The sequence below is a fragment of the Aptenodytes patagonicus genome, chromosome 19, assembly GCF_965638725.1.
Source record: "Aptenodytes patagonicus chromosome 19, bAptPat1.pri.cur, whole genome shotgun sequence".
Classification (NCBI taxonomy): Eukaryota; Metazoa; Chordata; class Aves; order Sphenisciformes; family Spheniscidae; genus Aptenodytes; species Aptenodytes patagonicus.
The window spans coordinates 4,314,495-4,329,708 of record NC_134967.1 but is presented as its reverse complement, the minus strand read 5'-3'; the positions used below and the strand labels follow the sequence as shown (position 1 = coordinate 4,329,708).

General features: G+C 53.9%; 1 protein-coding gene across 5 annotated transcripts in view; it reads right to left on the bottom strand.

Moving 5' to 3' along the window:
- CASZ1 (castor zinc finger 1) overlaps window positions 1–15,214 on the bottom strand; it is a 211,974-nt gene that overhangs the window by 86,948 nt on the left and 109,812 nt on the right. For 2 of the 5 annotated variants that reach the window (XM_076356419.1, XM_076356420.1), the window contains exon 1: window positions 11,211–11,340. The exons of 2 other annotated variants lie outside the window; for them this stretch is intronic. In XM_076356419.1, the coding sequence (XP_076212534.1) occupies window positions 11,211–11,259 (49 nt within the window). In that variant the 5' untranslated portion in view covers window positions 11,260–11,340. Of the gene's footprint in view, window positions 1–10,785; window positions 10,809–11,210; window positions 11,341–15,214 lie in introns of those variants that run through there. One more of the 5 variants, XM_076356424.1, reaches the window with a different exon arrangement.

Sequence of the window (15,214 nt, the reverse complement as noted above, 5' to 3'; positions counted from 1 at the left end):
GCAGTTTGCTTGTTTTTCCTAAGCCCATTACTTATAAGCAGCTTGCATAAAGCATCAGGGTTTGTACCTACCCTGAGTAATACACTGCACAACACGGCATAGCCAGAGATCACACAAAGGAAGGTCAAACCCCACTCTCAGGAATGGATGGGGCCCTTCACATCAGTATGGTAACAGGGAGTGTATCCTGGAGAATCGTTTTCATACTTAATTACCAAGTCAGCTCACAGACCAATCCTACAGACTGTCTGAAACGAAGAGCAGCTTCACAAAGTCTATATTCTCCAGCCCAGGGCAGGTCTCCAGAGAGTCCGGCCTTCCTCGCTGCTCTGAGATGTGGCAATTTTGATAAACCTCCAACTCCAAAGAAACAAAATTTGGCCAACACAGCATGACTTTGAAAATCCAAGCCTCAGGCTTGCAGTGTCCAAGGAAGTTTTAAAATTATTTCTTAGTGACATTGTTTCAATCTCCATTCGACCATCAGAGACAGCTACTGGCCCTCACAAGAAAGACAGGTATTAAAAATGTCAATTCACTCGCTAACATCTCTTCATCTGAGATCCGATGCCACTTGGCCTCCATGGCCACTGGGAAATGATAAGGAAAAGTAACTCTGCTGGCTTTTGTAGTCAGGTCATGGTTTTATGCCCAAGAGTACATCTAGCCCGCAATTTCCCAAGGGAGACAGGCCACAACCTCCTTGCTGACAAAGTCATGTTTGGGATAACAAGCATATAGTAACAAAAGGCTCCCACCTACCAAGACCTCTGAGGAACACTGCCTGGAGGAAAGTGAGCTGCCCTGAAAGCAACCCCCTTCTTTTTCTCAAGACAGCAGGGCTCTTTGCCTTCTCCTCACTCTAGAGGTGTTGCTTTAGGTTGCTTAGTGTTGCTACTTTCCTTTTATGAGCCCACAATAGAAAAACAGAAATCTGGGGATTCCTCCTAGCAGGAGAGAGGTAATTCACAGCTATGCTGCCTGCTCTCCACAGCTCTCCCTTGATTTCTGTCTACAGCCATAAGGCATCCCCACTGCTCCCAGAGGAACAGCTCCCACCCGCTTCCCACCCCCCAGTCACCTGCTGGCAGCCCACGTGCTGCCACGGAGCAGAGACCTAGCTATCCTGTTTCCATGGAGCCTGACCTTCTCCTGGAGGTTGCAGAAATATGCCCTTCCATAAACAGATACTTACTCTACCTAGGAAAGCCTCAAACCACTGTCGTGATACTCTAGGTTGTATTGGTTTAGGTAGCTAGCTGTAAATACATTAGTGTAGTATTTTGAACAGTTAGTACTACTTTAGGAACTGTGCAGAAGCACAGCTCTGCAGAGCCGCACTCCTCAGGGCATCAGTGCAGCTGCCATCAGTAATAGCAGGTACCTTGACAAGTACCATGGTAGAGCTATTACAATGGCAAATGTTTGGGTCCACCAGCATCACAGTTTAACTAAACAGAAACAGCAAGTTACAAGTTTTGCCAGACAGTCACTGCCCTGAAATAAAAGATAGTTGCAAAAATACTCTGATGCAAGTGCTTTTGGCCACTCACAACTCTGCATTAGCAGCACAAGCGATGGTTGAGAGCAGCACGCTGATGGCAGTGATGCTGTCCTGAGTGGCAGCACACTCCAAGGGAGCGGGGTAGGATGCTGTAGGATGCTGTGCTAGCAGTCAGGTCCCTGCAGAGGTTGGGAACGGAGCCGGGTGTTACCACACTGTGCACAGGCTCCCCGCGACCCTTCTGTCTCCCTGGCATGGCCCGTCTCGTCTCACTGAGTGCTGCTCGCCCTCCCTCCCTCCCAATGCGCACATGGCTCTAATGTTTTTATTACCTGTTTGACTCGCTGCCTTATTGCTTCTCCTCTTAATGGGGCTGTAACCGTGGAAACGAGGAATAAACGGCCACCAGAAAATGAGATGATTAAACAGGTCACCCTGGCAAAACAAACTCTGTGTTCACACAGCCCAGGCTGTGTATGCAGTTTCTGTCCAGGGAAACGTGGGGCTGGGAGGGAGAGGGCAGGAGGGCTGGGCCAGGCTCCTGGAAGGAGTGCACCACTGAGAAGTGCCTCCTCGGAGAAGAGTGGTCTCTGTCCAGGAGGCATGATGCTGTGCACCTCCCAGGACAGACAGGCAGAAAACAGCAAGGTTTGCTCAGGGAAGATGGAAGATAGCGAGGACAAGACACATCCATGTAACCGGGGAAAAAATAGCAACTATGATGAATATAAATAGGCTGGACCGAAAACAAAACACAAGTCTGAGACAAGTTGGTGTCCTCTTCTGTCCCCTCCTCTGGCATTGCCCATGCCTGCCTCATGGCAGCTCCCAAGGGGAGTATAGAGACCCTTCTGCCCATACTTCTCCACGCCCCTGGGGCACAGCTCCACCGCTCTCCTCGTCCCCGCTAATGGGCTAATGGCCAAGCTGCACTGATGCTGGCAAAGGCAGGGCACCATCCAGCCAAGCACAGCCAGGACCACAGGCAAGGTAGGTTGTCATGGAGCACACACCTGGCTTTCTGAGGTCTCAGGAGAAAGGGCATCTGCAGCCGCTGCGCTCACAGCTCCTTCTCCGAAGCCGTGTGGCTGGGAGGAAGGGGACAGCAGCGTGGACCCTGCTCCCCGCAGCAGGGACCTGCCTGGCTCAGGGACTCATCTCCAGAACAGATCTATTTTAACTTCTTTCTTGGGGTGCTGCAGACACAGCCCTCACCTCACTGGGAACAGCCAGACAAATTCAACTCTCAGCCTCAGCGGTGAGCCGGGGTGTACTAAAATCAGCCCTGACAGATCAGTTTGGAAGGAGAGCTCAGCTCAGCCTCGGCACACACAGCGGCTTACCGTGAAAGCCGCGAGTATATGACCACAGTCCCAGGCTGGTGTCCAGGCCTGAGCAGAACACCTCCACCACAGCCCTCCTCATGACCCAGGGAGAGGGTTGGTCCACACCAGCAAGATCAGGAGAAGGGCAGGGGTGTCTGTGTGTCTCCATGCTCCGCTGGGGGCTAACATCTGAATATGAGATCCCTCTCCCAGTCAAGCTGAGAGGTAATGAGTTTCAAACCAAAATGTTGTTGAAAACAAAAATAAAACCCCAAAATAAGCACACCACAATCAAAAAAGCACAATCACAAACCATCATTCAAAGTAGTGAGGATCCTGCCAGAATCACCGTCCTGTCCCAACCTGTCCAAACCCAGACTCATTGGGTGCTGGCAGTCTGGGAAGAGCAGACTTACTCCACCAAGAGCAACAAATTCAGAAGAAGAAATTGGAATGGCAAAGTTTGGCGAGGTGGAGATGAGAGACAACTGCTTGAAGCACACAGACGAGTGGTTGTGCTTTCTTTCAAAAAAACCAGCAGGTGGTTTATGAAAAGGGCCCTATTCTTTAGAGTAATTTGAGCCATATTTCATTGTTTGATAGAAAAATCCTAATATTCATGACCTCCTTTAACTGGAAGAAGTTTGCTCATCTGAATATCAGCCCACAGACAAATGGGGAAATGAAAAATAAAGAGAGTAAGATAATGGAAGGGAGGTGGAGGGGGGGGGGGAAGGAAAGGAAAACCAAGACAGAATCAAAGGCAGAATGGGAAGTCCGGGAGGGTGACAAAGAGCGATGGGACTGTGGGAATAAGGAAAGGAAGGAGGACATAAAGGAAAGCTATTTAGCAAGAAGAGTTAAATAGTGCACTATAGAAAAGGGCTGAGAAAAGCAAGAGTGAATTACTGAAAACACAGCAAGAGCAAGCAAAGGAGCTTTCTCTGAAAGTTTCCAAGCACATGGATCAACTTTGCAAAACTGTCATTCTTGTCCTACTGAGCTTCTGTTAAGAATATTCATATGCAATCAAGAAGAAAAATCAGACCCTCTCTCCCCAGCCTCTGTTCCCTCACCCTCTTCCAACCCAGTCCTCCTCTGCTAACATCTGCTGCCTGCCTTCAGGACATGCAGATGGTAATTACTCCAGGAGCATCTTCCTCTCCTTTCTCTGCTTGCGGAGGGCCACTTGGAAGAGAACTTCAAGCCAAGGAAAGATAGCACACACACCTCCACACCACGTGGCAGGGAGAGGGGGATGTGGGAGCCAGGGCCGTGCCCAGAGAACTTGATATCACAGGGGGTGGAAGGTGGGTGAAAAGATGAAGACATTTGTCTACAAAACATGCCAACAAAACATCCCCCCGGGCCCGAAGAAGGGAGGCCTGGGGAGAAGTTGGCTTGACATGTGGAACTGCTCATGCTCCTCCAGATAGGGTAAGGGGTGCTGGAGGAGAGGTGTACTGGGGAAGCGCAGGCAGCGAGGAGGAGGAGGGCTGCCCTGGGCAGGCCGGCTCAGGGAGTGGATTCATACAGGCACTGTGCTGGCAAACACCATGCAGAGAGGTGGAGCTGCTTTAATGAGAAGATGCTTCTATGACTCAAGCCTCAAAGGGATTGGGACTTTATTATTTTATTTTTCCATAATAAATTATGCCCTGGGATGCCAGGTCCTGCCGGGTTTTTCTGGAAATACCAGACAAAAGCTGGTGTTGCTACCTGGCTTTTGACAGTTTCCCATGTATGGAAGCTAAAAGTTCCTGGTTCTTCCTCTGCTCTGCCCTGGCCCAGCCAGCCTCAGGAGAGGAGCTGACACCATGGCATTACAACAGAAACACCCAGCTGGAGCTCTGCACCTCCCTGCCCAGGTCCTGGAGAGCCCCCCTTGCAGGTCCACGACAACCTGCTGTGGACCCACGGGTGCTCGCAGCCAGCAGCCACTGGTGCAGCTGCCAGGACATCAAGGGTGCCACAGGTCAGGCAGGCGCAGGAGCTCCGGGGAAGCGGGAGCGGGCTCAGCTCTCCCACACCCCAGCCACCACACCCCGGCTGGAGGGAGGAGCGCTCCTGCCCAACCCCCGCACCCATCCATGGACAGCAGCCAGGCCTCATTCACTTATCTCCATCACTGAAGCGCCCAGCCCTGGCTCTGGGCTGCACAGGGGAGTATGATTATGCCCACTTTATAGATTAGGAGTTATTCATCCCACACCAAATCCTCAGACTCTGCCATGTCTCACAGACCTGTTCTGGAGCTCTCTTTGTTAGATTTAGGCTGAACTTGGCCCTAGTTCAGCTCAGAAACTCGCATTACAAAAATCCCCTGTACAACTGCCTGCCTGTGGCTGCAGACCCAAGCCTGCCACCAAAGCCAGCATTCCCCCCCAGCAGCGGGAACGGTGGGAGACGCACTGCAGCAGTGGTGGGAGCATGGGGACACCCAACACACAGGGCACAGACCATACTGATCTCCTCTGGCTGCTAAGAGAGATCTACCCATTGCCACGATGATGCAAGCGCACAGAACCAGAGTGCAGAGGAAGGCGATGTCTGAGAAAGCAACTTGGAGAACACGAAGTTCAGCACACCACCAACACAGGGCACGTGAGTGTCCGGAAGCATGGAGGTGGGCAAGTGTCTGGGGCAGATGTGCATGTGCAGGACAGGGTGACGGGGACGTAGGTGTTGGGTGTGGGGAACACCTCCAGAAATGCTCCAGCATAGCTTGGTGTTTTTACTGATTTCACAAGAGCCTCTGCTAAAATGTCACCTCACCAAAGCAAAACATGTGCATGTAGGTGAATCATCATTTCACACCCCAAAACCAGGAATGGGTGGCAAAATTCTCTAGTGAGGCACCAAATCCTCAGGGGATTGCCATAAAGTGCACCCAGTGACTTTAGTCTTCCCATCCTTTTTCCTTGTATCTCCTTCTCTCCACCCCTTGCTCTCTCTTGCCAACCTACCCGGGTTGTTCAGCTTTTATTCTGAGCATGAAACTGCCTTAGGACTGGAAGCTTTAAGCAGTTTCCCAGCCTCCAGAAATTTTCTGGTTGTGTTTCTCCATGGCAGAGCAAACAATTGCTTCAGTAACTGGCCACCACACCTAACTCCCAAACGCAGTGAGAACTCAGAATTCTTTGGGAAATTTAAACAAGAACATATTTTACACAAGTGAAGTGCATGTTTTTGGTTCACTGTAACTATTTGTTCTTGAAAAGGCTTGACAAACTTTTATTTTCTGGAATCACCACATGAAGAAAGACGACGGGAAGTCTCTTGAGAAAGAGGGGAGAAGGCTGGTGCCAGGTTAACCCACTGGGAAAAGAAGTTGACAGCTGGACTCAGCCACTGAGAGCCCTATGGATGGGCAACAAGGGGGTCTACAGTTTGGGGGAGGGAAAAGCATCATCATCCCTCTCCAAAACGCACTCTGCTCCACAGACGAAGCCTCTGCTTGTGTGGAACAGCAGCCCAGCCCCACAACTGCGATTGGTATTAGTCTGCCTAACCAGCAAGCTCCTGCCAGGGACCGGGAGCCCACCAGCAAAAGCTGCACAAAAGAGAGGGGGAAGCCCCAGGGTACCGATCCCAGCCACTGGCCCTGCTCTGTGTTCCATCTGTCAGTCCGAAGATGGTCCCCATCTGGAATAGCTCTGTGTAGCCCCTTCAGTACCCACTTGTGGCCGGAGTCTGGGCTTTGCCCATCCAGGGACTGTTCTGTCACCCTGCCAGGTCCACCCTTCTGCAACACCATCGTAACCTGGCCTGGCCCTTGACCCACCTGTGCCCCTCTGGCTAAGTAGTGCACCCCCTCTATGTCCTCAACCAGGCTGCAGTCACCCAGGGCAGCTCCCTAGCCCCAGCCTGTAAGATCACTGGTCAAGCAGGAATGGGGATTAGAAGCTAGCAAGTTTTTCTTTTGCTACTGATGACTGCCTCCGTCTCCCCTGCGAGAGGAAACAGGGAGCAACAAGGTCCTGGTCCAAGGGGCTCTCAATCCTCAAAATGGATTTTACCTGTCTCTGAAAGCCGCCTCCATCTCTCACCCCCCATTGCTTTCTCCCTAGGGAAATCAGTCTAAAAGGGGCTAATGGAACAATGTCCCTCTCTCTCCCCCCTCTCATTTTCTCTCTTTTTTATTAGCATTTGTGGAATTTATTCCCAAACTCTCCTAATCTTTCGTACACAACCATTTGATTTGCATAACCCAGCCCCCTCTCATAAAAACTGGCTGCTAGTTTAATTAAAAAATGTAAATTTGCTGTCATCTCGGGGCCTGGTGAATTAGGACGACATCGGCATTTTTTATTGCTGAAGACGTCCAAATTGATCCAGTCCGCATTGAACCGGAGGGGAGGAGACAGTGCCGCATGGGACTTTTGGCTGTAGGTTCTGCCCCTCCCCTGTTTCCAGCCAAGCCTCCTCTGCCCCCTCTTTGCTTTGCAAAGTGCAGTTGAGGATGAGGACATTGGTTCTCCCAAACCCCAGCTGGATTGGCTAGCGTGGCCTCTGCAATGTCAGCACTTCTGGGAGCTGAGCCCTGGGTGGCACCTGAGCTCTCAAAACCCTGGGAACGGCCGCATCTTCAAACCCTGGGAGGGAGGGAAGGAGCCCAGGTGGAGGTGGGAGATGCAGCACAGGCAATGCTTGTCTTCCCTCCCACAGGACTTTTCATTACTTTCCAGATACTTTCAACCAACTTTTCAGAGGGAAACCTAAATTGTAGGCTACGCAGCAGCCTAGAGGTATGATTTGAAGTTAGAGGGAGAGTCAAAGTGGCCACAAAGGCTCTTGCTGTGAGGGCAGCCGAGCGCTCTGGCAGCATGGGAAGTGGGACAAACAAGGCTGCACAGGCAAAAGCCCTGAAATAAATTCCCAGCTCAGATAGTCCTTTCCAATAGTGGCAAGGAGGACTCAGAATGGAAGCATAAATAGTCCAGGAAAACAGAAACTGATGATATGGAAGCTACGTATTAAACACTTGATCCCTTCCAGCCAAGGTATCTGTATCATTCACAGCCGGTTTTAGTACACGTTACCTCTCCCCCTCTCAGACTCTGCGTTTCACAGCAGAAGGATGCAGTACCTGCACACATTAGCAGACCCCACTCTGTTGGCAGCAGACCTGGTTTAGAAGGAATAGGACCCAGCAGACAGGGTGCAGGCGGGGAAACAGAAGTTTATTATCTCAGGGATCAATTTTCTGGTCTTTCTGTGAGTTATCGCTCTATAGCGCCAAACCAGTAGAAACACTCCTACGGACTTCAACCGGCTTTGAAGCACGCTCTTCAAGTAATAGCTGGGCCCTGTTTAACACCATGATGAGAAGGTTAATCCCTGCCTGGGTAAACCCTTCTCCCAAGGAAGAGTCTTCACTAGGTAGGCTTAAGCAGTGCACTTGAATGCTTTCCACCCAACAAGCATCTCATAGGACTACTGGAAAGTGACCCGAACACCCAAACAAACTGCCTGTGAACCTTCTGCAGACCTTGAGCTCAGCACAGGAATGATACCAACCTTGACTGAACCAGTGTCTCTCCAAAAATCGGTACTGCCAAACAAACAAACAGAGTTGGCACCAGCCCAGAGAAGGTGTTCCTATCCACTGGGTGTTTCAAACAACAACAGTGATTTGACAAAACAAAGTCACAAAATGACCCTTTGAGTGGGAAATTAGGTGTTTCTCCACCCATTTACCATAGGTTTCTTGGTCCCCATTCTGAGATCAGTTCCTGTAATCTCATACCAAGGATAATTAGGCTGGGGAACAGTTTCCCGAAGGAAGTGACAGGTGCCTAGTCACTCAAGATATTTACAACCAGACTTGCAGAAAGTCACGTGTAGGGAACAACTTGTGTGATCCTGGGCAGATAGACTCAGTCCATGAATTCTTTCCAGCCCTTAACCACTATGAACGCTTCTGGCCCTAGAAGGTCCATGCAAGGATTGATTGAGCTGAGAAAGCCCTCAGCAAGAGCAGACTGTCAGACCCCACATACTGAGTCCCTCTGGGAAAGAAACCCCTCTGGACTTGCCTCTGCCAGCTGGCAGCAGCCTTCAGGCACTGCCTCCGGGGAGCCACAGCCTGAGGGCTTGGAGAGAATTCAAGAGGCAGCGACTGAGGGAGATAAGCTGGCCCAAGTAGATAAGGGTTAGAGGTGGTGATTATGGGGCAGGTCTTTGCCCCGAGATCATGACAAGACGGGTTCACCCACACACAGACCGTAATGCTGACTTAAACAGATCTCCCAGATCCTCATTTCCATGGCTTACTGCGGCCCTGGGTTCCCATACCCAAGCACCGAAACCCACGTGTTACTTGGGCGCAGTGGCAGGAAGGCCGAGCACCCTCGACACTCCCGAGAAGAAGGAGGGTCCCTTCTGGGGGGAAGGTGTTGGTTTCGCAGTCCCTTTTTGGGGGATCAGGGCTGGGTGGGCCGGGCAGGGGCGGGGGCCCGGCACAGGAGCCCATTGGCCAGCGGGCAGGGCTCCAGCCGGCAGGGGGCACTGTCTCCCCGGGCAGGGGCACAGCCCTGCCTGCCTTGGGGCCAAGCCCGGCCGGGAACACCCGGGCAGCTGCCTGCAGATCCCATCTCTGCGCCGCCACAGCTCCTGGAGATGGAGATCAGGGGTAAATCACTGTTTATTGCTCTTTAAAGCATTTGCCCTCCTGCAGTTTCACCACATCCTTAACTCCTGGGCTGCCCACGCAGCCTCCCAGCTCCTTGATCTAGAAGGGAGGCAGCTACACGCCCACGGCTGGACCCAACCAGAGCTGGCGCGTCACGCTTGCGGGTGGAAGCAGTTCCTGAGCCGCTTGGTTCCTGATATCAATGATAGAAATAAATAAATAAATGAAATAAACGACGACAAAATTATCCTCTCAATCAAAATATCAGAGTACATAGTTCAGACCCAGTCAATCATCAACCAGTTTATTACCATCTTACTCCTTATTAAAAAAAGCCAACACACACACATACACATATGCTCCGGCACCAATTACCTGGACCGTGGCGGATCGCCAGCACAGGCCTGTTTGGCCCATTGCTGCCATTTAGTTTTTAAACGGGAGGGAATGGTTTACATCATTTTGGAGGAGCAAGTATGGTTGTATTAGCAGGTACGGGGCCAAAGTGGTGGGACCGGGTCACAAAGAGGGAGGTAACATGGCCCAAGGGATTCCTACCGAACTCCGAATTTGCCCACTTTGTGAAATCTAAACGAGACCCTGCCCCAGACTGGCCAAGGGCTGGAAAACCCACCAGCACATCGAGCCCCTGAGACCCTGGCTGCAATCACGCCTCAGCCTGATGGACCCCTGTCCGCCACCACACCCAGCTCAGCCCACGCACCAGCCCAGCCCACCACCAGGCCAGACCCTGCTCCCCATCCTGACACCTGATCAAAAACCAGTGGACGCACCACAAAAAGCTACAACCAAAAACACACCCAGTCCCAATACTGGGGCCTGTAATCTAAAACCAAAACATTGCCCCAGTCTGGCCACCGTTCCTCCTCCCTACGAGATGTGAAGGTGTGGGGGAGGTCTCATATACCTCACATGGAAGGACAAAAACAAACCCATCCCAGATATGCCCAGGTTGAAAAAAAAAAAATACTCATTAAATGTAATAAGCAGCCTCTTCATCTGACACTGCCTTGTCCCAAATAAATTAAATTCCTTTTCATTTAGACAGCTCAGGAACCTGACAAGCAACCTTTACCAACGAGACGCCAGAGCTCAGAAGGGGAAAGAAATGAAAGAGAAAAGAACCCACACAACTTACAACAAATATAAACGCAGAATCATTTCAAAACCCCCATAAACTTCCCCTCCGCATCCTCTCCCGGCCAGCCCGCGCCTCACCCCGCCGCCCGCCCGCCCGGCCCGGCCCGCGGGGGCCGCCGCGCTGCCGGGAAGGACCCAGCGGAGCGGAGCCCCCGGCTCACCTCGCCGCCCGCCTCCGGCAGGGCCGGGGAGAGCGGGGCCGGAGCGGCGGTGGGAGAGGAAGCCAACTTCCGTAAAACAAGTGAAAGAAAAGTGAAAGAGGCTGCGAGCCCCGGGCAGCACCTGGTGCCGCCCCCGCGCCCCGCTCGGCCCGGCCCGGGAGCCCCTTGCGCCGCCCCGCACCCGCGCACCCGCCTCGGCGCCGGGAAAAGTTTCGGCGCGGCGGCGGCCCCGGGCACCGGGTCCCGGAGGAACTGCCCGCAGCGCCCGGCCCCGCGGCGGCGGAGGGGACGAGACGCGCGGCGGGGCGACCGGGGCAGGGAGCGCACCGCTCGGCGCCGCTCGGCGCGGGGGGCACCGGCACCGACCGGGGGCTCCGCCGAGCGGGGGGCTGGGGGCAGGAAAAGGACAATTGTGCTGTACTTACCATAGTCGGAGAGACGAAAGCCGAATTCACTTAAATAATCAACTTTCATAATACTTAATTAATACCTAATTGCAGCTGATTGCTCCCGAATAACAAGTTGTTTAAAGCACTGATGTCATTGCCGTGCCGGTCCTCCCCGAGTCACTTTGGCAGCGGGGCCGGGGGCGGGCGCCGGCCGCCGCGGGGGGCGGTGACTGGCAGCCGGAGGACACGCCTCCGCGCCGGGCCCGCCGCCGGGGGCAGGTGCGCGGCTGGGGCCGCAGCGGGCCGGGCCGGGCCGGACCGGAGCGCGGCGGCGGCGGCGGGGTCACCTCGGGCGGCTCCGGCCCCCGCGCACCCAGCGGCGGCCCCGGCCCGGCCGAGGAAGGAGCGCGGGGAAGCCCCACACTCGGGGCGCGCTGGCACGCAGGGCCGCGGGCTGCCCGCCGGGACCGGCCCGACCGAGGCGGCCGCGGTGCCCCGCTCCCATCGCCGCCGGCTGCCGCCGCCACCTGCCCCGCGGCCGCGGGAGCGGGCGGGCGGCGCTGGCTCCGCCGGCGGGGAGCGCGGGACCCACGAGTGGCCGCGGGAGCGCCGGAGCAGGCGGGGAAGGAGCCGCCGGCGCGGGGCAAACTGCGGGGCGCAGGCGAGCCGCGCCGGGGACCGGGCCCGGCAGGACCCCCAGCCCTCGGGCAGGGGCAGGGGGGACAGGTCCCACGCGTGTCCCGCCTCGGCCGTGCGGTACGGGGCACGGCACCGAGGAGGGCGGGAGCCCGTGGGGTACCCGTCGCCGGTGGCGGCCCGGCAGCGCTGGGTGTCTGGGCCCGCGGTGGCCGGTGTCACAATCCTGGACGTTAAAGCATCTTGCCCAATGCCCCACAGGAAGCCAGCGCTGCTCTGCCGCGGGAGCGCTTGGCCCACAGGAGGGGTGGTTTTTCTTTTGCAGCAAAATTTCCTCATTTTTTGTTGCTTTATTTTTCTAAGTAGCAAAGAATGCGAGGGAGGTTCTAAGAGGCGTGTTGGGTAAACACAGATATAAGCCTCTTTCTTTAAAACAAACGAGCAGATTATTTACCTGATTAAATAGGTATTTTGAGCAGGTTGTAGGCTGTTTTTGTGAACACACTATGTTCGGCTCCGTGGATTTTGGCAGAGCAGGGCTCCTCACTAGGGCTGGGGAGCAGTCCATGAACTCACCAGCTCTTAAATCCTTTTTATAAGCAGAACTTAATGTGCTTTTCAAAGGAGGCCAGCATCATTACCCCACTGCACAGATGGGGAAACTGAGGCACTAGCAAGGGAAGTGACTCGCCAAAAGTGGCCAGACAGGTTAGTCACACGGCTGGAAGGAGCCCAGGTCTGTTTGGTTCTGCGCACCAGGACACGCTGCACCCAGAGAGTGTCCTGAGCCCAGAGACCCAACAGTGCAACTGCAACTCATCATCCCAGCAAGCGCTGCATTTGCATGCGTAAAAACGTACAGGCAGCGTACCAGGCCAGAGGGCAGAGCGAAGGAAGAGGAGAAGGGAGTCATTTGTGAAAACCACAAGTATTCTGGCTTCTCCCAGAAAAGATCTAAACAAAGTCTAGTGAAACGGAGCCACCCGGGGACCCTCCGGGCCAGGAAGCAGGGTGGGGACAGTAGTGTCAGGCAGGAGGCAGGCATGCCCTGCCCCGGGTGCTGCCCAGCCAAGCAGTGCTCCCGAACCGAGCCCTTGCATGGGGCTCCCCTTCCCACCTGGTGCAGGCACGCTACTGCTTGAAGAGTGATGGGCAAAACATCATCAGCATTGCCCCGACTTCCCCTGCTGGTTTCTAACCATGCCATTGGCTCTGACCAGCACTTTCACCTGGTGCTGCCTTTAAAATCCTGCCTATCTGCATTTCACTCGGCCCCAATACAGACACCAGCCCAGCCAACATCACCCACAATCCTCGTCAGAGCCTGCCCTGGTCCTTGTGCCTGAGTCAGATGCTACAGCACCTGCCAGGGAATATCCTACCCTGGGAAGCGATGGACAGCACCAGAAACGTTTGTGCTGGTTCATCTCTGGCTTTGTAATAGCTCAGTTTGGACCCAACGCTTTCTTCCAGGTGTGAGGTTGCTGACGGATCCCATAAGTTCACTGCACCTCACATCACCCAGATTTCTCCATTTTCACTTCTCCTACAAACTTCGTATTTAAGCAGTGGGAGTTCTGCTCACCGCCACTGTTCCCTAAGAGAGCGGCCCCAGCTGTATCTCATACTCCTCATGCGGGGGAACACACGCTATAACATGGATGTGTCACTGCACATATGCAGCCACACAGACTCTCTAAACATACCTGTTCTTCTACATGCACCAAGCTGAGCACGCTCACACATCAGTATACAAATGTTCTCCACCCCTCCCATCCCAGCACACACACACAACATGCATATGCACTCCGACAAAGAAAATGATACTCTGTGCTCACTCACATTCAAATACACACATATCCATACACCATGACACACATGAACCCACACACACAACCTAAACACACCCAGAGGATCCCCTCCACAGACTTCCCACTGTCCCTCCCACTCCTCCTTGCAGGAACAACTTGCCAAGGTGTTTTTTCAGGTGAAGTCCACGCCCTGCAGCTGACGCAACGGCAAGGCCTGATTTCCTATCTCAGCGATCTCCAGTCACAGGATCAGGTTTTATTTCCCCATCCTCCCTCCTTTGCTTCTTACCCAAGAAAAGTTTGTTCTTCCCTTTCTCAGAGGCTGTAGAGCTTTCTGCTCCTTTGGGGGCCCCTGTGCCCCCCATTAGGGCAGCATCTCCCCTTCTTCACCCATCCCTCCAGAGTATGGATCCTCCCTGAGGAAAAGCTGCCTCTGACCGTGCCCCGGCACGAAGCGGCTCCTGAACCCCCCCAGTCCCCAGGAGCACTCAAGGGAAGGCAGCACCCCTCATCCTGCTCTGAACTGCGCCGCCATGCCATGGTGAGAGCCGCCCTGTCCGCTCCAGCCATGGCTGTCCTTTCACGGCAGGTGAAGAGATCTCTCCTTGTCCCTTCCCACCCTCCCAGGGGCGTCGGGAGCTCTCAGTAATTAATGTTTGCCAGGTGCTCAGAGATCCTCAGATGAAAAGTGCAATGGGAGGGGGAAGGATGATTAATTTATTATTATTATTACAGTTTAATGCTTTCCCCGCAGACAGTGTGCCAGGGCTGAGCAGGGGGTGAGTCACGCTGATATGTGGGACATCCCCCTTTGTGTGTCTCTTCTACCTTTGTTTTTTATGCTTATCCCATTTTCTTGGCAGTTTCTCCCTCCTTCGTTGGAGCTGACCCTGGGGCCTGGGGCCGTGCTCTGGATTCATGTGGGCTCAGGGCGCTGGCTCACAGATTGCAGGTTGGAGATCTGGCAGCACTGTGCTCCTCCTCCTGCTCCTGCTTGGGGAGTCTATTAGGCAAATGCTCTTGCCCTATTTCTGTAATTTTGTTTGATTTCTGTTTCGTCAAGGGAGGCGCCCGGAGGCCTCGGGGCCTGGGCGGCAGGAGCAGACAATCCGTGCTTTCTTTCCCTTTCCTTCTCTTTTGCTCCTTCCTTCTCAATTCAGTTTCAATCACATTATTGGCACATGGCGCCCAGAAAACATTGCCAAAGCGGCTGTGCTGAGTCTCAGTGTACCGGGTGGGGCTCTGCTGGGATCGCTTCTGCCATTTACTATTCCTTGGCGTTACTCAGTTTGACACCAGCTCCCCACCATGTGGCTGCTGCTCTTCCAGACACTCCACAGCTTCCAGCATCTGCTGGAAGCCAAATGCTGCTCATCTCTTGACCACTGCCCAGAGGGAATGACTGTACCAGGAGCAGGCCATACGGCAGTGAACGTACACTGCACGTCCTCGTGCTCCACAGGGGCCCAGAAGACTTAGGGGGAAGGAGTGGCAGGGGTTTGAATGCACTAACAATTAGTTACAATTTACTACAGCGATTAAAAGTGCAGCCTGGGGATTTCAGGGCGAGGAGGCAAAGGGGATAGTCCTACC